Source organism: Diabrotica undecimpunctata, unplaced genomic scaffold (genome assembly GCF_040954645.1).
Source record: "Diabrotica undecimpunctata isolate CICGRU unplaced genomic scaffold, icDiaUnde3 ctg00000258.1, whole genome shotgun sequence".
Classification (NCBI taxonomy): domain Eukaryota; kingdom Metazoa; phylum Arthropoda; class Insecta; order Coleoptera; family Chrysomelidae; genus Diabrotica; species Diabrotica undecimpunctata.
In genome coordinates, this window is record NW_027311911.1 from 38,974 (window position 1) to 65,864 (window position 26,891).

The 26,891-nt window shown below is 33.0% G+C and overlaps 1 protein-coding gene across 1 annotated transcript in view; it reads left to right on the plus strand.

Annotated features, from left to right (window-relative positions):
- The window catches only part of LOC140431257 (dynein axonemal heavy chain 10-like), a gene marked incomplete at its 5' end in the record, with an annotated part of 58,374 nt that extends 37,676 nt beyond the window's left edge, over nucleotides 1-20,698 (plus strand). Inside the window, 6 exons of the mRNA XM_072519196.1 lie at nucleotides 6,942-7,113; nucleotides 7,194-7,325; nucleotides 12,686-12,845; nucleotides 18,806-19,025; nucleotides 19,400-19,579; nucleotides 20,284-20,698. Coding sequence (XP_072375297.1) covers nucleotides 6,942-7,113; nucleotides 7,194-7,325; nucleotides 12,686-12,845; nucleotides 18,806-19,025; nucleotides 19,400-19,579; nucleotides 20,284-20,580 — 1,161 coding nt within the window. The remainder of the gene's footprint in view (nucleotides 1-6,941; nucleotides 7,114-7,193; nucleotides 7,326-12,685; nucleotides 12,846-18,805; nucleotides 19,026-19,399; nucleotides 19,580-20,283) is intronic.
- Between the last annotated feature and the right edge of the window lie 6,193 nt (nucleotides 20,699-26,891).

Here is a 26,891-nt window from a genome sequence, read left to right on the forward strand (position 1 = left end):
TCCATATACTTTCGTTTCCGCTCCCTTAGGATTCTCTTTACTTTTTTTCGTTGTACGGCATACCTTTCTAGGTCGTCTTGTTTTTGCGAACGTAAACTTTTTAATCTCAAATCTGATCTTTTTTTTAACTCTGTTCTGCATTCGTCATTGAACCAGTGGTTTTTTCTAAATCTTTTTGCTCTTGGTATGTTCTTCGACGTAGCTTCCTTTATAGTGTTTGTCATTTTCAAGAACTTTTGTTGTATGTTACTCACAGTAGTACTATCCTGTTTAGCGTAGGTTTCTTGTATATCCTTTTGATAGTCCTGCTTTACCTCAAATTTTCGCAGTTTTTCAAAGTTAAATTTACGTTGCACTTTCTTTTTCCGTTTATGCCTTTTAATTATTGCTTCTCTCATATTAATTCTAACCAAAAAATGATCTGAGTCTACGTCAGCCCCTCTGCACGTTTTCACATTTGTTATTAAATTCGCAAACTTCTCTTGTATTAAGATGTGGTCTATTTGATTAGTTCCATTTGACCCCGGAATTTTCCACGTTCCTTTATATATATTTTTTCTCCTAAAATGGGTACTCATTATCTTCATCCTGTTTTCAATTGCGAATGTGATTAATCTCTGTCCATTATCATTTGTATTCAAATGTTTACTTTCACCCCCTGTTATGTTTTTGTATATATCTTCTCTTCCGACCTTTGCATTGGCGTCGCCTATAATAATTTTAGTGTCTTGTCTGGGCATTTCTTCACAAAATGACTCTAATTCTTCATAGAATTCATCTTTCACTTCTTCTTCTTTTTCTTCTGTTGGAGCATGTATATTTATCAACGATATCTTGTTATTTTTTCCTTTAATTCTAATTGCACACATTCTGTCAGATTTTACTACGAATCGTTTTACCTGCTCCACGTCTTCATGTACCAGAAAACCCACTCCAAAATTCCTATTATTGCCTCCACTTGTATAAAACGTGTATGGGCCAATCTTTTCGACGTTGTTTCCAGTTAAATGTGTTTCCTGTAGTGCTAAGATGTGTATTTTATATTTTTTTAGTTCTTCTATTAGGTTAATTAATGCTCCCTCCTCGTATACTCCTCGAACATTCCATGTCGCAATATTTAGGTACATATTCTTATTTTTTATTTTGCTATTTATGTTCAAACTCATTTTCCTGTTCATCGCTAGGGTTCGTTGGCATAATGGGCCATCTTTTCCTTTTTCCACTACTATATGCCGTTTTTTGGGTCCATATTTCTAGATTTTTCTCGTTTGAAAGTACCATTTCCGGCCCATACCCAATTTATACCATCCACAGTTAGTTTTCTGTACCCTATCTTTACATTTCTACCTTCAGCTCTTAATTCCTTGCTTTTATTTACGATTTCCTTCCTCATGTGTCTTTCTTTTTCGGTCATGTCATCGTTGATGAAGATCTTTTCTCCAGTAAGAAATCTGAGTTTGCTTTTTTCTTTCATTACCTTAATTTTTTCGCCATAGTCCTTCATTTGTACCAGACATATATTGTTCTTTAACTTCATTGCAGATTCTATTTCGACTTTGCCTTCTTCTTCGAGCCACCTTCTTTGTCTTTTATTTCTCCACTTTGACCGAAAAACCCACCACTCTTCGAGTGTACCTTAGTTTATATATATACAGTTTGGTCCTTAACTAATTTTATAAAAAGAAGCAGTAGATTCTACACTTAGTAAATATTATAATTTAAGCCAACTTACTTTAATAAAATGTTAATAGTAAGAAAGATACAGGGTGTTAAAGTGGGAATTTAAAATTTTTCGCTATAACTTTCATGTTTGTAAACATTTATGTATAAAAATTTGCATCTGGGTGCTCTTGAGTATGAAAAATTATAATTTGCTACACACTTTGAGATAGCTGATAGAGGGCGCCACATATGCCACATATTTGACATACATTTGCACAATTTGACAAACACAATTACCATTTGAATTAAAACACGAAAATATTTTAGATTTTGAATCCATTCTGGAAATCACCTGTAAAATAGAGGAAAACCAAATTCAATATTTTCTGACAATTCCTATCGATTTTGAGAACATCTTTGATCTCTACTATTTATTACCTATACCCACACAAATTGAGTCAGAATTTGCAATAATAATACCCAATACAAGATATTTGCTAAAAAATAAAAATACAATAATACCTCTCAACGACATCTGCACCCATGGTAAAATTTTCCAATGTCCAAGCCGTCTACAAAATAACCAAGAACACATATGCGAAAAGGAAATAATCTTACAAGAAAACTCCAGTAATTGTCAATATATTAAGGCAGACATCCAAGGCAATCACATCGAAATCATACCAGAGATGAACCAGTTTTTGGCAATATTTCCTATGGAGGAAAAATTAACTTTCAAATGCTCTGAAGGAATTCAAATTAAAACACTGACAGGCAAATACACAGTGTACAATCCTTTTCAGAAACCAAGAATTGTTGTTCCAAGATCGAACCTTTGGACAACCAATATTAATCACCGAGCCGAAATTAAAGTTTAAAGAGTTAAGCGTTTCACCTATGAAAATAACTTTGAAGAATTTAAAATTTGAAAAAAATCCCACAAACAGAATCACACCCATCATGGAACAAAGAGAAAATTACCACATTCCCAGCATTTGGACGATCATATTATATCTTGCCATCGTTGTAATAATCATCTACATTATCTATAAGAAAATAACGATAAGAACAAGAAAAGAAACCAAAAGAAAAGAAGACATAAGAATGTCCAACATACAGGACCCAGACGATTCCAGTTCGAAAATTCACCTCCCACAAGGAGCTTCAATCTAGGGGAAGAGGAGTTATAGAGCGACGCCTATGGGTTTATTCAGGCCATGGACTCAGGAGTGCTGACATTGTCAAAGACATTGAACTTAGGAGTGCTGACGCTATGTTTCGTAATATAGTGAATTGTATAATTGCAAATGTATATTTTTTATTTTAACTAATATTTTATTCAGTTTAGAATCTGATTTTATTGTAATTAGTCGTTTTAGCTCTAATAAATTCTTTTTTTTAAAAAAGGACTTTTGGCATTCCCAAATTTGAGTGGCGCAGTCAGTAGGATGGTCAAACGGGTTTAACGAATATAAATTCGGTTCGTTTCAACGATTTATTGACCTTAATTCGGAAGTGTTATATTCCTGTGGGTGGATTGAGTAGCCCTTTATAACAGGAATCGTGTTAAGTGGACTTTTCGAGTGAATATCGAAGATACCTGCCTAGTCAAACCTTCTGAGTGAACCAGCTTACATGGAGTGGACAATTCTTCTCTGGTAAGTGCTTATGTCGTATAGAGAGCCTAAAATTCTAATTAATTCTGATTCATCAGACTCAGATTCTGACTCAAAATTCCCTATTAAAGATAATTTTTGTTCTAATTCATCCTTAATAAATAATCGTACTTTTAATTTAAATTTTTACTCAAAAAATAAAATAAAAATGGCAATCCCACAATTAAAAAAGGAATATCTTGACATGATTCCAGATTTCCACGGAGAAAATACATTACTTCCTAGATTCGTCGAAATCTGTGAAAAATTGATTAATAAATTTTATAATACAGTTGATTCAGATGATTTTCAGAATGAATACCTTATGTCTATCATATTAGCAAAAGTAAAAGGTGAAGCTGCTATTAACATTTCAGCATGTGTAGTTAGGACCTGGCAAGATCTTAAAGATGCCTTGCTAAATACATACGCTGATAAAAGAGATATTTATACTCTTAGTATAGAAATGTCAGAATTAAAGCAAAATAATGAAACTCCCTTTGAATTCTTCAATAAAGTCCAACATCTTTTGAATTTACAAATATCTTTGATTACTACACGTTTTAATGACCAAGAATTATTAATTTTATCAAACTATTTTAGAAATTTAGCCCTACGAGTATTATTACGTGGTCTAAAAGAACCACTTGGCACCTTCATGCGAACTTAAAACCCTAAAGATTTAAATTCTGCACTAAGTATTTTAACTAACGATTTTCAAATTTATTTAAATGAAAATAATTCTTCACAATCTAGGCAAACAAAGCCAAATTTTCAAAATAATCGTAATCCAAGACCAAATCTTAACTTTCAAACGAACAGATCCTTTACATTCAATGAACCTCGACAAAGAATTCAAGCCCCACCTATAACAAACTCCACACAATTTCAACAAACAAGACAACCATTAGCATCAACCTCTTTTTCAAATAATAACAGAGGAACTAATATTTTTACAAATAACAGAAGTAGTAATGTCTTTAAATCAAATCCAAATAAAAGATTTCAAGCCCCAACTCCAATGAGTACCACTAGTCAAAATACTTTTAGACCAACAAATTTTGGAAATCAAAGACGGTTCAATAATACATTTTCAAGTCAACCACAAAATACCATAGCTGAGGAGCTACATAATATTGGCGATACCGAGGAAGTTGAATTAACTAATGAGAATCATTTTTTAGAGAACAAAGCCTCGGAAAATCCATAATTACTCAAGTTGAACTTTTAAATCTCATAAATAACGAAAGTGAATTGCCGTACATTGTATTTCCTGAGCATTATCTTAAAGTACTAATAGACACTGGGAGCACAAAATCGTTTGTAACCCCAGAAGTCGCTGAAAAATATTTTAAAAATTCAATTTTTCGTAAACCCTTTCAAATTTCAACAGCACTTGGAGCAAAACAGGAAAATTACTGTACTGAAATTCCCTTATCGAAAATTTTTAATACTAAAAATAAATTAAATTTAAGTTATTGCGTTTTTAAATTCCATGACTATTTTCACTGCTTATATATTATATATATTTTTATTATTTATATATATATATATATATATATATATATATATATATATATATATATATATATATATATATATATATATATATATATATATATATATATATATATGTATATATATTCAAAATCAAAATCTTTCTTTTTTCTTAATTACCCAATATTTAGCCATTTATTTAACAGCTTCTTCAGGAGTAAACTAAAACAATTTGAACATTACAAAAAATGGCGTACAAATACATTTTAAAACACTTACAGAATTTAAAAGATTTCGCAAATAAAAAATGACATTGAAGTATTTGAAAAATTGAATGTCAAGATTAAATTGTCTTAAGCACGTTCGTTACAGCTATACGATAAAAAATTAAAATTATTTCAAATGTAAAAATAAAAATAACAATAAAAGAAAAGTAAGAAGAATAATATTTCTTTGATGAATTATTAAGGTTAGTTGTTATTAAGATGAATGTTAAATTATAAAACGGACACTGGACAGTTAAGTAACATATATTGTAACATATTGAACAAAATTTATAAATATTCAAAATAGCCAACATTCATCTTAATAACAACTAACCTTAATAATTCATCAAAGAAATATTATTCTTCTTACTTTACTTTTATTGTTATTTTTATTTTTACATTTGAAATAATTTTAATTTTTTATCGTATAGCTGTAACGAACGTGCTTAAGACAATTTAATCTTGACATTCAATTTTTCAAATACTTCAATGTCATTTTTTATTTGCGAAATCTTTTAAATTCTGTAAGTGTTTTAAAATGTATTTGTACGCCATTTTTTGTAATGTTCAAATTGTTTTAGTTTACTCCTGAAGAAGCTGTTAAATAAATGGCGAAATATTGAGTAATTAAGAAAAAAGAAAGATTTTTAATGAAAACAACTTAGGCCGACCGAATATCGTTAAGCCAAATCAAGAAGATGAAGTAATGGTTCGCGTTGACGATGATTCTCAAGTAAATACACGACGTTTATCTTCAGAGTTAGGAATCAGCAAAACTTGAGTTTCTACACCGCGAGCATTTTCACCCTTTACCAGCAGATTTACCTTTATGCTGCAAATTTGCAAATAATATCCGATACAGTCAAAATCTTGACCATTCTTTCGTCGACAAAAGGCATTTCCAACATGAATTTAAGATTAACGTATGGTATGGAATAATTGGTAACTGTTTTTTAGGGCCATGCGAGTTACTTCGTAATTTGAATATGCAAACTATTTACAAAAGCACGATATTTATTTTATTTAAAAGTTTATTGTTATTTAGTTTAACCATTTTTTAATTCGGTTTGTAAATACAATGTTTTGATTATGACTTTAATTTAATATAAAACATAATGTTTGATGTAAAATCCTATTATCGTATTATTTTGTTAAATCCTATTATTAATTATCCTACTGTATATGTATTTGCTTTAATATTTCGTTGACTATTAACTTTATTTAAAGGTATTTTATACCAAAATTCAGAAGTATTGATGTTTTTGTCTATTTTTCCTTCATTGCCTGGAGTAATTGGGTTAAATCGTAATTATGCATCTAATTTGTAAAATGCGATTATCTCGAAAACTGTTGAGTTTTAAAACTATTAACAGGTATAGCTTTTATGTATTAAAATAATATATCTTTAATATGTTTTAACAAAAACAGCGCTAACTTAAAGAGCAAAAAAGTTAAGTGCACGTGTATTCAAAATATATATTGCTTATGTGGCACCCTCTATTAGCTATAATAAATTGTGCATCAAATTATAATTTTATATCCTCAAGAGCACCCAGTTTTGAATTTTTATACATAAATGTTTACAAACATAAAAATTATAGCGAAAAATAAAATTTTAAATTTATACTTTAACACCCTGTATCTTTCTTAATATCAACATTATAATCTAAATGTTAAATTTATTTATCCGCTACTTGATTTTTTAAGCTTCGACTCTGGATACACAGACACATAGGTATATATAAAAATCGTAACTTATCCGTACTATGCCTTTAGAGGTAATCAATTCTAGATCATTACTTTTTATCTTCACTATAGTTCTTCGACGAGCAAATGTACTTGCATTTATATATTTTTGTAGGTTATGTACGGAGGAAGAGTCATAGATGATTTCGATAGGAGAATTGTAAAAACTTATATGGATGAATATATGGGAGATTTTCTATTTGATACATTTCAACCATTTCACTTTTATCACGATAACACTGTGGACTATACCGTCCCACCTGATGGGATGAAAGAAGAATATATCGGTAGCTAATATACAAAATTTATTTTCCAAATTCCAAATAATTGTTTAAAGATACATATTATAACGAATGTTTTTTTTTAGCATTTATTGATGAACTACCTCTTACAAACAGCCCTGAAGTGTTTGGTTTGCACGCAAATGCTGAAATAGGCTATTACACAAAAGCTACTAAAGAAATGTGGAATATTTTAATTGATTTACAACCTCAAACATGTAAGTTATGAGTGAATAATTAATTATTTAATTAAATTTTTGCAGGCGCTAACTACAGAGCATAGTCCAAGGTAGGGTTAAACAAATTTAATTAAATGTTGTGTTGTAAAATGTGTTTCTGACTATTTGGTCATCATGAGTACGGTGCATCCAAGTTAGAAGGTACCTCTCCTCAGGTAGCTGAAGCTTTTCACGTGGTTATTGTTAGTCGTTGCCCTGGGTCTTCTAACTCTAATGCCACAAATTGGTCGCATTGCTACTGTAGTAATCCTTTTGCAAGTTAACATGCCCTTTTTCTAACTTGGCTGATATTCTTAAAAAAAAGATTAACGGTGGCTGGAAAGAAATGAAGGTGTTAGTACTTAACGCTGGCGGAACGTTTGTGGGTAGAAACTAACCAATTGCCAAAAAATACTGGATGAGACCAGCCATTATAAAGCTATAGAAGAAAAAAGAAAATACAGTAACACAAATAAAGAGAAATTTAAGCAAATGAAGATCAATAAAGCTAATGGATGAAAGTTGCAAAGAAATGGAAGAATTTAATATAAAACGTCATGTTTCCTATCTAACATATATCCTACATAGAAAACTAAAAGAACTTAGTAATACACGTAAGAGAATATCACAAGTTATAAGAAACTCCAATGGAGATCTCCAATTATCAGAAGAAAAAACACAACAAACTTAGAAGAAATACATCAAGAACTTATTTACAGATAATAGGGAAGAAATAAATGCAACATTACCAACTATATTTTAATATACAAATTCCAATATCAGAGGTGAAAGGGGCAATTAAAAACTCAAAAAGTGGTAAAGCGCCAGGTACTGATAAAATTCCAGTAGAAATATTAAAAATTCTGAATGAAGAAAATATTAAAAGTCCAAATAAATTATTCCTAAGTCTAAATAAAATATACCACCACGTCAAATTCCTGATAAATGGTTAAAATATCCTTTTACCCTTACCCAAGAAAAATAATCCTAAATCTTGCGATGATTACCGATTAATTAAACTCAGCCACACTTTAAAATTACTACTCAAACTTATTCAACAGTAGGGTGGTGCGAAAGAAGTCAAGTTGCGATTGGTAATTACAAGAAAAACAAAAAAAGAACATTCAAATCATAAAATACATTCAAAAACTATAATTTTACGTTTTTCTCAAACATTTTTATTTATCCTCTATTTAAGTTTATTATTATTTATTTATCGCTATAGTAAAATTTATGTACAGTTTGCACGATTAAATAATAAAAAAATAGGTGTACGCATTTAACGAATATTTTCCGATCCCACAAGGTTAATCAAATTATAAAACATTTACTTACCTCTGTTCATCATATTATATAGTTAGTTAAATTGTGTGATTTCTTCTCTAGTAGCGGTTGTATACACGTGTACCCTGTTATTTGTTATGAGTTTTAGTGCGTCTGTCCGCACCTTTTCTTATTGTGATAGACTGCTCCAACACTTCAAAGTCGTCCTCCAGGCAGGCTACTTCAGGGAATTTATCCCTGTACAGCCGCTGGATGGTGTGGATCATCGTCAGATACGTGTTATCTAGTATGGCAACCTTAACGTTAATCTGAGACATGTCGGGATTCCCTATTGCAATGCCCGTCTGCCTGTATAGGCTCTACGGTCAATTATGCTGGATGTTCCTCCGGAAGTCAACGTAAGTACCGAATCACTCGAGACTCCCCAGTCTGAGGGGCCTGGGGGATTATGCTTCTCCACCGTCTCTGTGGATAATTCTTGTAGTCATTTTCTAATATGTTGCATTTGTTGCATAGACTATATCTAATGCAATAGTCTAGAATACCCCTAAATCAGTCTTTTATCGGTTTAGGGTTGTTCGGATATTTTTTTAGTAGATTCATAAATATGTGCACTTATTTAATGGTTCCGTGGCTTGACTGCAGATCAATCTTTTGTGGCTACCGATGCACCCTGGAGAGGCCTTAATTTTTAGATAGTTTCGCACGTCAGGAAGATCATTTGTTCTCTTCCTGACTTGGTCTAGTATTTCCGGAGTACCGGGAAGTACAAGACAACTGAAAAGTACTTACGATATATTATCAAAGATCCTTAGGTCCAAAACAACAAATGCCGGTATAAATGTCAAGCTCAAAAAACAATCCATTTTACCAGGGACTGCTAGAAATTTGTCCAGCTGATTATAAATAACGCCATAACTCAGTAGGAGAGATTATCTACCAAGAACTAGCTAGCAAAATGGGACTTCTACAAACCGAACATCTGCCCCATTATCAAAACATCCCTGACAGAATGCTTGAAAACGACAGCTTTAATCGTGACCGGATTTTATACTAGTTAATATACTTACTAGGAAAACAACACGAATGGATATGGCGATACCTAACAATAATAATCTGCGTCTTAAATATAACGAAAAATACGCCCAGTACAAACATATGGAAATCAAATAAGAAGATAATAGAGATTTGGAAAATACCCAAAAGGTGCCTATTATTCTCTCTACTACTGCAGTCATTCTGAAGAGCCTCTTAGCAGAAGAGAACATAAAACAGCCGGGTCTTAATAAACTTCTCTATAAGACCGTGCAGAAAGCGATGCTATTCTCAACATCCAGAAGTATAAGGAAATTTTTGGAAGATACTTTAGGAGGTACCAAGTTATCTACGTCTCAATAATACGGAAAAATTCCGACCAGAGCTCAATACTTTTGATGCCACAGGTATCTGGGATGAGTGAATTTTTCCTTTTATAGGAAATGTGAGCCGGATAGCTAGTACATATATAAACATAGAACATATGAAAATAAGTTGGTAAATTTCTTGTAGCCTTCCTGCGAAATTGGTAGCTGAAGATTATAAGGCGATGTGGTTGATTGTTTGTTCAGGAGCGCTACATTTGTCATATTTCAGTCTAACAATAATATCGCATTGGTTCAGTAATTTGTTACAAACTCCGTGACTAATTTAATACTAGTGTGGCTTTGGGATTATAACAGGATAATGTGCTATTTCTTGGGCCTATGGTATACAAAGAATGTAACAGGGCCAGCGCTATGCTTCATCTACCACCTATTATATATATATATATATATATATATATATATATATATATATATATATATATATATATATATATATATATGTGTATATATATATATATATATATATATATATATATGTATATATATATATATATATATATATATGTATATATATATATATATATATATATATATATATATATATATATATATATATATATATATATATTATACAGAAAAGAAGAGGAAGGGGAGAGGGGGGAAAGTTCAACGTTGCCAAACTTAATGGTTTTATTTGACCTGTTGTCTTTTTAGCACGATTTATAGCACACGATAGCACTTTTTAAGTACGATTTCCGAATTGGAAATCTAAACGTCAAAATAAGCCTATTTTAAAGTCACATTGTGCTTTATTCCCAATAAAAATAATAAACTACATTAGGACGTTACAATAAAAAAAGCTTCATACAAAATTATTTGGTAACGTCGCGTCGTCAAAGTAACGATACTTTGAATTTAAAACTGTGGTAACGAGCAGAACAGAACTAGTTTGGTATGCCATACTTATTGCATGGGTTCGTGGGTTGGTCTTTCAGAAAGCATAATAAATAAAGACAGTACTAGTAAAGTATTAGTAAGGAATAGGTGTATTATATTAGATTTAAACTGGATGGAAAATTATGTCTTTTAATTAAAAATAAGATATTATTTGGTACTTTCCAAATAATCTTTGAAACCATATTTTCATTTAGATTTTTTGGAGATAGTAGGTGTGAAAATAAAAATTAGTTACAGATTAGAAACAAAATAAGGTGAAATTAGTATAAATATATAAAATTTGTGCTATAAAAATTAAATCCAATAAAAAATAACTCCAACACTACAGTTTAAATTAAAAAGAATTCCAAACAGTAACCAAATCTATTATACAACGCATTTCCCATGGCGTTGAGTTCATCTGCCGATATGTTTTGGCTAAGTTGGATTACATGATTGTACTTGTACATGACTGTACAATTTCGTTTTTAGCATCCCCCAAAAATAAAAATCTAGGGGAACTAAGTCGGGTGACCGACGGGGCCATTTTATTGTACCGTCTGTACTATTGACACGTTCAGCAAAAATTAACGCTAAATAGTCTCTAACGGATTTTGCATTATGTGCAGGACAGCCATCTTGTTGAAACCAAATTTCATTAATTTGAAGACGTTAAAGTGCAGGAATAATTTGATTTTGCATTAATTGGAGATATTTGACTGCGTTTAAATTGCCTCCAATGAAAAAAGGACCAATAATATGGTCTCCCAAAGTTCCAGTCCAAACATTCAAGATTATTCTCCTGAGACCAATAACGTACAACAAATGGATTATGTTTCTTGTGAATTGTGATGGAGGACTTATCTGTACACAAAATATTTTCAAAAAATTATTAATTACATGGCATTTTTCCATCATAATTTCTCAAAATTGCATCCGTTTAAATTGATTATCAGGAAATATTTTTTAAGTTGTCTGCACTTTATAAGAATGGTAGTTGTTTGTTTTCAAAATATTCCTCACTGTTTTTGCATTCAAATCAACTTCATTGGCAATTTGTTCTTTCTTTCTTTTTACATCTGCTATTAGTACAGCCAAACTTTTCAAATTAATGAATAATGGCCAATACAGTTTTTTCTATAGGTATTGGCCTATTTTCAAAAGCGATAATAAATAAATTAATAGTTCCTTGTACTGAATTGCCCCCAAAGTACCATTTTATAATTTGTAACCGTTCTTCTGTTGTATAAACAGTCGGCATATAAAATTTTTATCTTTACACTTACGCGGTTACCTTCAAAAAGAAATACATAGCATAGCGTTCGGCCTGTCTCGTATGTAGTTTACCATGAAGAGAAAGGACGAATCGATGTTGCCAAAATTATCTTGTTTTATTAGAAATTAGGTTGCAATTTCGTCAAATAAAAATGCGAATGCCGCTGTTTCTTACGTATAAGATGCATCGGAAATATCGTCTGGCGTTCACTAATGGGCGTGCATGAGGAATGTGGAGGCAAGACCAAGGGGAAATATGATTGTTATCTTTGTCTATTCGCTGAAAATATGATTTTATATCTGTGTACATTATATCCTATGTATATATATATATATATATATATATACATACATATATATATATATCTATATATATATATATATATATATATATACATACATATATATATATATATATATATATATATATATATATATATATATATATATATATATATATATATATATATATATATATATCAATATTGTATCATTTTTTAGCAACAACTGGCGTTGGTATTAGCAGGGAAGAATTTATAGATAACGTTGCCCAAGATATCATTAAAAAAATACCTGAAGAATACGAAATATGGAAAGTACGACGATATTTTCAAAGAATGATGTCGCCAACAGTAGTAGTGCTCCTTCAGGAGCTAGAAAGGTACAATTTTTATAATTTAATCGGTATGTTTTTTATGATACTAGCTGATCCGGCCAACTTTATATATTCCATTATATATTAAAATTAATAAATGTTTTGTTCAATTATTAGCTGAATAATATCAACTTTTATATATTAAGATCAAATTAAGCTCAATAGAATTTTAAAAAAGCTAATTAACGTAGCAAAAAAGTAATCATTTGCCAAATGGATTGGACTTTTTTCAAATATTTTTATTGAAGGATCTTGTAATATACTATATTTTTCGATTTGTTGCCAGACTCGAGAATAAACAAAGTGAATAATTTGCCTACATATCAGCATATTAGGTAAAATTGACCATGAGAGAAACAAATATTTTCTATATTCAGTCCAGAAACATTTAAGCATTCACCTTGTGAATTGTTTATCCAGAGAGCAATCACCATCATAGAAGAAATACATTAAAATTAGCTTATTTCGTACGGACATGTACAGAGAATGATAGACCATTGCCTACCCAAGATAATATTGGATCGACAACAACCTGAGCGAAAAAAAAAAAAATGGAGAAGAGCGAAAACAACATGGCTTAATGAAATTTAAAAGGCCATGTCTAAGAAAGATCTACGACCAGCAGACTGGGTGGATAGACATAGATGAAGAATTAGAACCGAAAGGCGCAGGACGCTAAAAATCGGACATTATATTGTAGCATTTTTAACTCACCCTGTAAATAATAAGAACTGAAAATAGTTCATAACCTTTTTTTGTTTTTAAGATTATCAATCTAAACAACTTTAAAGTCTGTTTATAATTAGCAGCTGCTCTTTCGAGAAGAAATATTAATTTTTTCACTTGGCACTCTTTTTATCTCTGGTTCGCGTATAGAGGGTTTGAAATAAAATGCTAAGTTCTCACATGGACTATTTACGCATAAAATAAATAAACTTCCACTTAAGAATTTTTTCATCCTTTCTCGTGGGAGAATGAATATTGTCACCGTGACACTTCCTGAAAATGATCGAAGATTTAGAATGTGTGGGGTCCAGCCTAGAAGAGTTGTTTGTTTTTTTGTCGCATTTGAGTACAATTCATTACTATTTAAATGGGAATAAGCCACAATTAAAGGTTAAAATATGTTTATTGGCGTTTCAATTTCCACTTCGGAAATCGTTCTCAAAATACAAACATTAGTAAATTGTAAAAATTTTAAATATTTTAAACAGACTTTAAAGTTGTTTAGATTGATAATCTTAAAAACAAAAAAAGGTTATGAACTATTTTCAGTTCTTATTATTTACAGGGTGAGTTAAAAATGCTACAATATAATGACCGGTTTTTAGCGTCCTGCGCCTTTCGGTTCTAATTCTTCATTATGTCCCTACGAAATAAGCTAATTTTAATGTATTTCTTCTATGATGGTGATTGCTCTCTGGATAAACAATTCACAAGGTGAATGCTTAAAATATTTGAATTTTAAAAATTGAAACGTCAATAAACGTATTTTAACCTTTAATTGTGGCTTATTCCCATTTAAATAGTAATTAATTTAAAATGCCACAAGAAAATAGCTTCAGAACAATATTCACTAATGTTTGTATTTTGAGAACGATTTCCGAAGTGGAAATTGAAACGTCAATAAACGTATTTTAACCTTTAATTGTGGCTTATTCCCATTTAAATAGTAATTAATTTAAAATGCCACAAGCAAATAGCTTCAGAACAATTTTGAGTACAATGTCAGTAAAAAAATGGGAAAATCAGTATCAAAATAAAAAACTACAAAAACTCAAGTACGTATATCTCATTTCGAGATGTATGTACGTATATCTCATATATATATATCTCATATATATATATATATATATATATATATATATATATATATATATATATATATATCTTTCTTTCTTTCTTTCTTTCTTTCTCCCCTTTCTTTTACAGGGTGTCGGATTTGGGCTATCTATTTTAATTTCCATTTACCCACCTCTTCCATTCTTTTCTGTTTCCTGCCATTATTTTCAATTCCTCGAGTGATTTTTGTTTAAGATTTCCCGCCTCTACTACTTGCTGTATCCATTTTTTTCTTGGTCTGCCTCTTTTTCTTTTTCCGATGTTTTTTGCTTCATAAATTTTTCTTGTTATTCTATCGGAATGCATCCTCATCAGATGCCCATACCAGTTCATTTGTCTCTTTGCTATTTTGTTCATTATCGGTTCCTGGTTGGCCATTCTCCTAATAGTCTCGTTGCTTAATCTATCCCATTTTGTCTTTCCAACTATCCTTCTTAGATGTCTCATCTCCATTGCGTTTATCCTGCTCTTATGTTTTTCCAGAATTTTCCAGAATTGTCCAGTTTTCACTTGCATAGAGCACAGTCGGTATTACTATTGTGTTATATATTTTTATTCTTGTTTCTCGTGCAAGTTTTTTTTTCCCATTATCCATTATTGGGGCTAATGCATAATATAACTTGTTTGATTTCTTTGCTCTATTTGTTATTTCCCAGTCTATTTTTCCATTTTTAGTTATTATACTTCCCAGGTATTCGTGAGTTGTTACTATTTCCAATTCTGAGTTTTTACATTTTATCTTTATTTAATTATCTTCCTTATCTCCTTTGCCGCTGATTATCATTATGTTACTTTTTCCCCGTTTATCTCCATTTTAAGTTCTTCTATTTGTTCTACCCATATATCCATTAGTTTCTGTATTTTATTCTCGGAATCTGCTATTAGTACTATGTCGTCTGCATACATTAAGGACTCTATTGTTACCGGTTGTAATCTGCGGTAACCTATTATTGTCTGTAGTTGATTAGTTCTGACTCTAGTGTTTCTTATCAATTCGTTCATTACTATTATGAATAGCAAAGGGCTGAGACTATCTCCTTGTTTAATACCTCTCTTTCAATTAAATGCTTCCGATCTTTCCCCTGTTATTTGTACCCTTCCTTTTACCTCTTTGTAAGTACTTTCTATATTTTTTATCAATGCATTAGGTACGTTAATTTTCCTCAAGCATTTCCCTATATGTCTTTCTATCATGTCAAATGCTGCTCTTAGGTCTATGAATGCTAACACTAGTTCTTTCCCCGTATCGATGCTTCTTTCTATTAGGTTTCTAATGATATATATGTTGTCATTTGTCTGTCATCCCGGTCTAAATCCCATTTGTTCTTCTCCCAATACCATTTCTACTTCTTGTCTTAGTCTCTTCTCTATTATTTTCGTATATATTTTAAAGCACACCGATGACAGACATATTGCCCTATAGTTGTCGTAGTTTGCATGTTCTCCTTTTTTGTATATTGGCACGATGATATTGTTCTGCCAGTCTTTAGGGATTGTTTGTTTTTCCCACGCCTCTTTATATATTTTCCATAGCCAGTTTATTCCTTCTTTTCCCATGTATTTTACCATTTCCGGTTCAATTTCATCATCTTCACCTGCCTTGCCTATTTTTATATTTGATAATCCTTCTATTACTTCTTCTCTACTTATTTGCTCTGGCTCTGTGTTTTCTTCGCCTTCATTGATTATATTGTCTTCCTTTATCACTTCGGTATTAAATTTTTTCTCATAATATTCTTTCCATAGCCTAGCTATTTGTTCTGGGCTTATTTGTATTTGGTTTGAAGTATCTCTTACTGCGTTTATTTCCTTTCGTTTTCCCTGCCTTATGTGTCGTATTGTCGTCCAAAAGTTTATATTATTTGTTATATATTCTTCCTGAGGTTCTTCTCCAAATTCTTTCCATGTTTTTGTTTTTGCTTGTGTGACTGTCTTTTTTGCCAATCGTCTCTGCCTATAGTATTTTTCTTTATCTTCTTCTAATCCCGTTGCGAGGTATTTTTTCCATGCTATTTTCTTCTTTTTTTATTTCTGTCTTCACTTCTTTATTCCTCCCTACCTTTAACCCCCTTAGAATGACAGGTACAAACCCCAATTTTTAAAATAGGAAGTATAGGCTTGTGATATATCGTTTGAAAGGTCTTTTCATTCTCCATTCAAAAATGTTGTCGCTTTCAAGTTTATTATGATTAATTAAGATAAAATAAATTAAAATCATGTGGTTACCGAAATTCGCTAAAATATACTCAAAATTTATTTCCTGTTTAGGTCTTGATAATGAAAAAGTGAATAAAAACCATAGCAATGTGGTTTTTAGATGGTAACCATTAAAAAACTTTAAAAAATTTCCGTGGCAACGTTATTTTAACACGCATTAGTAAATAGTTAAATTTTAATTTTAGTAAAAAGTTCGTTCAATTCAATTCTGAAAAATGGTTAGATTAACGGAAATGTATAAAATAACAGTTTTACAAATGATTGGTTACGGAGATAACACCCGAACACAACAGGAAGTAACTCGCCTATTTCATGAGAAATTTCCTAATTTACCGCCTATATCCCAAGGAACAATAAGTAAAATAGAGAAGCAGTTTCGCGAGTTTGGTCATGTAAGGCAGATAAAAAAAGCAGCTGTCAATGCACTGAGTGATGAACTCAAATTAGATGTGTTGCTTGAGTTTCAGGAAAATCCACATACATCGAGTAGACAGGCATCCACTACATTCAATGCTAGCCATATATCGATAGTAAACATATTAAAAGAAAATAAATTGCATCCCTATAAGATGATACCTACTCAGGAGCTCATGGAAGACGATTTAGATAGGAGAACTTTTTTTTGTGAGCAAATGATGGACATGTTGGATAACAATATTATCCAATTAGAAGACGTTATGTTTTCTGATGAGTGTATTCTCTGAGTGTATGTTAAGTGAAAAAGTGTTTCTTTTTCACTTAACGGTCATGTAATCGGCAAAATTGCCGCTACTGGGCCACGGAAAATCCTCACTGGATGAGAGAAGAACACACTCAATACCCTCAAAAGGTTAATGTTTGGGCAGGGATTGTAGAAAACAATATCATTGGTCCCTTTTTCATTGAGGGCAACTTGAATGGCAACAATTATTTGGCACTACTTCAAAATGATGTCATTCCAACGTTGGCAAATTTATATCCTGATCCAGGAAACCCTCAAGTTCCAGCGAATACGATATGGTTTCAGCAGGATGGAGCACCACCACATTACCAACTTAATGTCCGGCAGTACCATATTTATATTTCCCATTCGGTGGATAGGGAGGCGAGGATCGATTGAATGGCCAGCGCGATCACCTGATCTTACATTATTAGATTTCTTTTTATGGGTATATGTGAAGAGCCATGTGTACAAAACTAAACCTTCTGATTTAAATTACTTAAAAGAACGAATAACGCTTACGATTAGGTCGATCACGCCTGTTATGTTAAATAATGTTAGAAGAGAGTTTTATTTGAGATTAGGATGTTGCCAAGACGTTCGCGGCGAATATTTTGAGCATCTACTTTATTAACATACATAGTTCTTTTTCGTGTTCTACGTTTTATTATGTTTTGCATTACATTTTAGTTTTTGATTGTATTGTAGCGAATTTCGGTAACCACATGATTTTAATTTATTTTATCTTAATAAATCTTAATAAACTTGAAAGCGACAACATTTTTAAATGGACAATGAAAAGACCTTTCAAACGATATATCACCAGCCGATACTTCCTATTTTAAAAATTGGGGGTTGTACCTGTCATTCTGAGGGGGTTGAAGGTAGGGGTTGCATTTTCACGTTAAAGAATGTCAAGTTATAATTTAAATTTGACGTATTTTGGGATTTTTTATAAATATGTACAGTAACCTAAATAATGAATTTATTCCATTTGGCTTTTACACACTATATATATATATATATATATATATATATATATATATATATATATATATATATATATATATATATATATATATATATATATATATATATATATATATATATATATATATATATATATATATATATATATACTATATATACTATATACTTTTTTGTGCTTCAAAAATTTTATATTTTCATTTAATTTATTTTTTTTTAGATTTAATAAGCTTATAGCTACAATGCTAAAAACATTAGTACAACTACATAAAGCCCTGTGTGGTGAAATAGGTATGGATAGTGTATTAGACAATGTGGCTTATTCTTTATTCAACGGGCAACTACCTACATCATGGAGAAAATTAGCGCCGGCAACTTGCAAGAATCTTCCAGGGTGGCTTGAACACTTTGAACTAAGACAACAACAGTATTTTAATTGGGTAACTATCAGTCTATAATTATTATTGTTGTATAATTCTGCCATGGGCGACATGAGCATATCATAAAGTACACGCTGTTCGTAAGCCTTTAAATAAAAATAATAATAATAATTCATGCAATGCATAACTTGTGCAACGTTCTAACCTCGGAGGTTTGTAAGAATATAGTAAATATAACGAGTATAGTAAAAGTTTATTAATATTTTCAGAAAATGTATACAAATGTTGATGGTTTTAATATATTTTAAATATCAAATGCTTCCAAAACAGGCCAAAATTAAATGTGGGTCCTACACCACAATAAGTCAATTGCTGACAGTAAAAGTTGTAGAAGTTGAAAGGTTCATCTAAAAATGGAAATAATTTTGTTTCAGTCTACAACAGGTGAACCTACAGTACTCTGGATATCTGGTTTACACATTCCTGAAACTTATTTAGCTGCTTTAGTGCAAATATCTTGTCGGTTACATAACTGGCCATTGGATAGATCTACCTTGTATACTTCTGTAACCGAACACGTAGATCCAGCTGATGTTGTTCTTCGACCCCAACAAGTAAGTAAATTTTTTTAAATTTGTTTGATTATTCTTTGACTGTTGATTTATTAAAGGGTTTAATAGAAGTTTAAACACGACAAAAATTATCCCTATATTACCTCATAGTCAAATATATCGGCGCATTTTATTCTTCGCGCGAATCCTTATATCTTGCAGCATCGGATTATTTAAATGTTTGTTACTTATATAGTTCTCCCAGTGTTCCTGCACTTATTACTCTCATGTCTTCAATTGACTTTCTTTTTTTCTGTCAAATTTCGTTTATTCTATATATCCATTTTTCTTTGGTTTGCCTTTTTTCTTTAGTTTTTGTTCTCTTTGCTTCTATTATCTTTTTATTATTTATTTTTTCCAGTAGAGGTTCTTAATTTAGTTCTTTTCTACTTTATTTATTTCTGGATTTATTCATTTTGGTCTTTCCAGAAATCCTTCCAAAATATTTCATTTCCGTAGCTGTTATGTTTGTTTCGTGTTTTGTCCATGTCCATGTTTCACTCACATATAAAGACCGTTGTAAACTTTCTACAGGTATAATAAATAAATAGATGAAAATTTCTGAACATACTAGTATATACAAATATAAAAAAAATAAAATAAAACAATATTTACGGAACGCTTTGACTTTCAGATCAAGAGCCGTTAGAAAATCTCTACAAGGTCATAGCGTCAAACAAGGATTACTAATAGTTGTACTTTTTTAGGGAAATTGCCTTGTCCACGGACTTTACCTGGAAGGAGCTTCCTGGGATGTCGAAAACAATTGCCTCAAACAATCAGCACCCAAGGTATTGATCGAGAAGCTGCCAGTTTTGGCTGTAGTCCCCATCGAAACCTACAGACTTAAGTTGCAGAATACTTTTAGAACACCTGTCTATACGACTTCCCAACGAAGAAACGCTATGGGTGTAGGATTAGTTTTCGAAGCTGATTTAAGAACTACCGACCATATTAGCCACTGGGTTCTACAAGGAGTTTGTTTAACATTGAATACAGACTGATTTAGATTTATAATGTATTTTTACTTTTATATCTATTTGAATATTAATGTTAAATATTTGAGTGTTCATCATAATATCATCATCATCATTCATTATTTCATCATAATAATATAAATGATTATAATACACGGTAGTTTATATTTGCTATAAAATAATAATGCAGTCCGGTTCTGATAAACGCACCCTATACTCTGTTTAATGTCAGCTCCAAATAAATCTAGTTGTATTTCAGTATAATATTCCTAAATATGTCTAATTTTATGAAGGCCACAATTAACTAAACAGTAACTCACAAATATTGATGAATCTATAGGCAAACTGAATCCATTTAAAGAGCGCAGGGCTAAAAGGATGAGAGTCCAAAAAAACGGTTACTAATTCCTGCAGTAACTTCAGGGAACGTATAGGTTATGTTTTTGGGTTATCAATTTACAAATTACTAGAAATATAAATTTATTTATCTATTGATGTCATGAAATCTCAGGCTAAATGGATAAGGCTCCACTAACGTGTCTTAAAATGAAACTAAATATATATATACTTAGTCTATATTTTCAAAAGTAATATCATATAGATCTGCTCCTGTTGATTACACAAAAGCTACAAATAGAGTAGAAAATTGTTAGTAATGGTTACAATGAAAAGCTTTAAGCATGTGGTAGTGCGTCAAAATATATTTGAGACTGTACAGATCAAAATTTTTTCAAATGCTGAATATCGTCGTATTTTGCTTTATTTAAAGGTAGAAGTCCATAATATGCTAGCTCTGGCAGGTTAAAACAGCCTTCTGGTAGTTCAATTTGTTTCTTCTTCAGATTAGTAACAATACTTTTTTCATTTAGGCCATTAACAGTCTGACGTGATGAGAAACGATACTTAGTTGCCGTAAAGGTCGTGTTTTGAAAGGACAACTTTTTGCATACAAAGGAGAAAGAAACTTAGTCCATAACTTAAATATTTCTTGGATCTTGCAAGAAACAACTCTAAATGGTGTTGGTTTAAAACTGGAGTTTTCAATAATTTCGTTCCACTTGGAAACAGTTTCAACCACAAATTTTGATTAATTAAGCCCATGTTCCTGTCACACTTGAGGTACGAGTGGCCTCTGATTAAAAAAACATTGTTATTTTATCAAGTCTCTTAGTATAGTGCTTAATGTAATGAAGCATATGGAAAACGGCGTAATTTTTGTTCTGACCTGCGCAAGAATCGCAGAAAAGTTTTACATCTTGTACTTGCAAGTGAAGGTGATTAAAAATAAAATCCTAAAGTAAGGAACAAACCTCATTTCCTCCTTTCTTGACATAGATTTCTGCATAGGTATAAAAAAAAGATTCTAGAGTCTAAAAGTTTATGTGTTGAACATGTAAAATGATAATTGCCTACGATAATAAACATCGTTAGTACTAATGTTTGGGACAGGCAGATTCTTTTGGATATCCATTGCAATCGCTTATTTTGTTTTGTCTTTTTGTGCTTTAAATCTATCCCTTTTCTTAATTTTTTAAAAAGAAGCTGCTTTCCTTAAATGCAATTCTTTTTTTGCAAAAGAGTTTTTAGTTCACCGTTCAGTTTTGCGAGATTATTGTGATTATCAGCTGTAGCAGGTAGGGTTAACTTGTTTGTATTGCGTAAAACATTTTAATTACATTAAGCTATTCAGGCAAGTATTATTTTTTTGGATTTTGCTAACCCATAGTGTGAGTTTCTAGTTTGAAATATTTAATGTGATCAATTACAGAGGCAATAATATCATTTAGAATCTTGTTAGGCTTCGAACAATGCTTTCTTCGCGTGTCCATGTTACGCCTATTGTTTTGCCTGCACTTTTGTAAATTCTATACTCTTGGCCGTGATGCCGTGAAGGGGCAAAAATGTTTTATAACATACAGGTATTTCCACTACCTGCTCATGTCTCACTTCTTTTACCTCGTAAGTATATGAAAATGTGTGAAAATTTGCTTCAGCTTTGGGCTTTTTAGGCCTATGGCGCATGAAAGGACAGCATGCTATCAGTCCACAAAGATACCTTGATTATTTGTCATGTGATGGAGCAGATCGAACTTATAGCAGAAAATAATATCTCGTCTTTCACTTAAACTAATGTTTTTAAAGCACTCAAGTCTCATATACTTACAGTCTGCTCCTAACTTATGGCTACATAACCTTGATTTTTTCACTAAATCTTGCATGCGACCAAAACCTTTTCTTTTCCTTGCGCAGTTTTTAATTGCTGCAAAATATTCGTTGTCAGACATTTTAAAAAGCACAGTAATTCTATAATAAAATAACATAAATCTACACCAGCATAACAGAAAGTTGAAAATAAACACATATATGTACGTTTACAAAACATCTGGGCAACAAACAACACTAATAGCATAGAAAATGTAGAGACAATAACCTAATACCAAAGGGCTTGAAGTTATGTCCAGCATAATTAAGCAGCAGGTTGGAAAACATTCTATATAGAGCCAGTTTGTCCATGATCTGCGAAAGGTTACAATTTCATAGATCTAATTTATTTTTTGTTGAACAAAATATTGTAAGTACTGAAAATTTGCTTTTTAATGTGATATTAAATTCTCATTTTGATCAAATTAGTTGTAGTTTTTATATAGTGTATGAAAATTCATATAAAAAACATAGAAATATACATTTGAATAAATTTAATATTCTTTTAAAACAAAACATTATATTATACACTTTAGATAACTTCAGTAGAAATAATGACATATTAGCGACAGTTGTCAATCTGTCAAATAGACATTTAAATGCAACGGAAAGTTTAAAGGCGGAGTCCCATGTATCCGATTTCCGACATCCGACATACGAAAATAGTCTCTTTTCGTAGTTGCTATTTGGAAGCTAGTCACATGGTTGCGATTTGTCGGATACGAAAATCCGTACAAACTGTCAACTGTGAATTTTTTGTTTATTGTTTGGATGTTTGGCTGGTAATTACTATTTTACCACTTTTGCGTGGTAACACAGCAGAAGGGAAGTGTTCGGCTCTAGCAGTCGGACAGTACGGACGCGCAGCGAAGACCGACAAGCAGCGAAGTGTGCTTTGGTGGGGGCAATCGACCTGACCGCAACGGAGCTTTTTAGCTCCCGGTGAGTAAGACACCGAGAGTTGCACGGGCTTTTGTCTACATTCAAAGCGAAAAGCGGATGCGAGGCTATTTTTAAGTTAAACCTCGAGGGGTTGCCTTTATAGGCTCCTCGCGGAGGCTTTTTAATAGCTTCGTGTTAGCGAAACATACGGGTTCACCTCAGTGGGTCGACAGGGATGACACTGTAAGGCTTAGAAATTTGAATCTAAGTCGGACAGAAACGGCCCCTGCCTATGAGGTGAGTGAAACGTCAAGAGGATCCCTCCCTGAGAAATCGGGGAGTGAACTTCCGAGAGGTTGCTGGGACGACACCCAGGAAAACCGTCAGGCAGCGGCTTGGCGGGAAGACAAAAACAGAGTCGTCTGAGTAGTAAACTCCAATTTTTAGTCTCGAACATTTATGTTCACTGCCTTACGGCACGATGAGTGATATTCCCCCCCAAAAAAGTGATGTCACGCAGGTGACATCACAAGAAAAAGAAGATGGTGACTATCCCGAGTCACTCACCCCTACGGTTGCTTCAGCGATTAAGCTTTACAATGATTTTACTTCGAAACTAACCCCTGAATCCGCGATTATCGAAGATACCTCCGATGATGAATCGTTCATCCCGAACGAAGAAGAAGAAAACAGCGAGGTGGAAACAGACGATAGCGTCTTAACCACCATGGAGGTCACCGACGAAGCATTGAACGCTGAGTCGGACGAACTTCTGAACGCCCAGTCGGACGAACCCCTGAACGCCCAGTCGGACGTAACATTAAGCGCCGAAGCCCCGCCCCCACAAGATGAAAACAACATCGAAATGGAAGCCCCCACGGTGGACATCATCTCCACCGTCAACGATGCCGAGCCGGAGGTAGGCAGAAAGCAAAAAAGGCAAAGGCCAACAGCTGAACACTCTGACGAAGAAGAAGTGTCAAAAAAATCCAAAGATAAAGACGAAAGCGGTCTTTACAAATCGGTAGACCTACTGACCGAACAAATAAGACAACTACAGAAAGAGAGTCGTCAGCGCGAAAAACAGGCACAGGCCCAAATCCAGGATCTCCTAACTCAGATGACTGAGTTAAGGAAAGAAAATCAGGCTAAAGACGAGGAGATTAAGAAATTGGTCGGCCATATAATGGCTCTGACCGAAAGAAATGAAAAAATGATGGAAGCAGAAAAGAAAAAAGACGAAGCAATGTGGGAGACACATAAGCCAAGAGAAACACCACGCAAGATGGAAAAAGCCACTCCTTCTACGTCTGGAGGCGCAGTAAAGCCGAAAGAACAAAAAACACAGGAAAAAGAAACGGAGAAAAACGACGCAGAATGGACAAAAGTCCAAAAAAAAGAAAAAGCAAAAAAAGGCATCGCTACTGAGAAACCAACAAACAGTAGCGAGAAACCTAAAAAATCTTTGAGTATTGTTGAAAAACAAACTCAAAAGATCCAAGAAAGGAACGACGAAGCGCTCACTAAAGCCGCTAAGACACCCAGAAAAGAAGTGAGCAAAGAAAAGCCCAGAAAAACTTGGAGACACAAAAAGAAACCCAAGTTGATAAAGAAACCAATGATGCCCCTCAGATACCTGCAGAGGTTAACGTCAGAAGACCTAAACCTCCTGCGATCATCCTAAAGACGGTCGCAGAACATCAAGCGATCCTGCAAAAAGCGGCTAAACAAGGTATATTCTCCGACAATAAGTTTGCCAGATCCGGCAGATCAATCGTAATAAACACTAAAACCAGGGAAGACTACCTAGGAGTAGTTAAAATATTAGAAGAACATACACCGAAGGTAGAGTATATTGCCTACCCAATAGATAGTGAGAAACTAAAGAGGGTGATACTAAAAGGGCTATCAGCAAGCACGAATACAGAATTAATTCTAAATGAATTAAGACAAAAAGATGTTGACGTAACAAGAGTCAGCAACATGTTCTCAAAAAAAGAAGGTAAACAAATACTGCCTTTCTTCATGATCACCCTCAAGGAGGATGACGTACAGAAAATACGAAGAGTTACAAACTTGTGCTATATGAGGGTTCGTTTCGAAGACGAACTTAAAATAACGAAGGACACCCTACAGTGCTTTAACTGCCAGGGATATTACCACAGTTCTAAGGCTTGCCACTGCGACTCCAGATGTGTGAAGTGTGGTGAAAACCATCTCAGCAACGACTGCGAGAAGAGTAAAGAAACAGCTCCAAAATGTGCCAACTGCGATCAAGCGCACACGGCTAACTACAGAGGATGCTCAAAAGCTCCTAAAAAGAAGACCCCTGCCCCCGTAAAACCGGCGAGCAGGCCAATAAAACCAGCAACAACATCCACGAGCTTCAGCTACGCTCAAGCAGCTAAAACAACCCCAGAAGAAGCAGCTCCCACGATGAATGACGCAGCCACACTTATTGCTACATTCCACACGGAGTATAACAAAAAAATGATGGAGATGATGTCCATGATGGACAGGGCTACAAAGATGATGACTGCATTCGGTGAAATAAATCGACAATGCTAGCGAACCGTACGGAGGATCTACGCATAGGGTCCTGGAATTCCGGTGGAATTTTCAAAAAACTCAACCTTTTGGATGAGATGATCAACAGATTAGAGCTCGATATCGTAGCCCTTTAAGAAACCAAATTAGTGGAAAGGAAGAAAACCAAATTCCCAGGCTACGATATCTATAGAACTGGCCATAGAGCGATATCAGGAGGAACAGCCATACTAGTTAAAAAAGGCTTAGAACATGAACACATACCAACACCAGATGGACTGGTGACAATGGAAGCCACGCTAGTCAGATTAAAGGCCAACAACGAAACACTAAAAATAGTGTCAGCTTATGTCAGACCAAACGATTTGATATTCGATGAAGACTTGAGCCTAATCCTCGATACAGAAGAGCCCACAGTGATTATAGGAGACCTTAATGCGAGATCTCCCCTATGGTTCGACAGAGCAACCAACAACAACGGAAGACGACTTTGCGGCCATCTCGAAAACAGACCAAACACCTACGTGATCGGACCAACAGGACCGACCTGTTTTTACGGACAACTCCCAACACATCTAGACATTGCAATCCTACACAACGTGGGTCAACAATACGAGATACAATCTCTAAATGAAGGCGATTCAACGCACAATCTAATCGTCCTGACCCTGGGTGCAATAGAATTAAACTATTTGCAGCCCCACCAA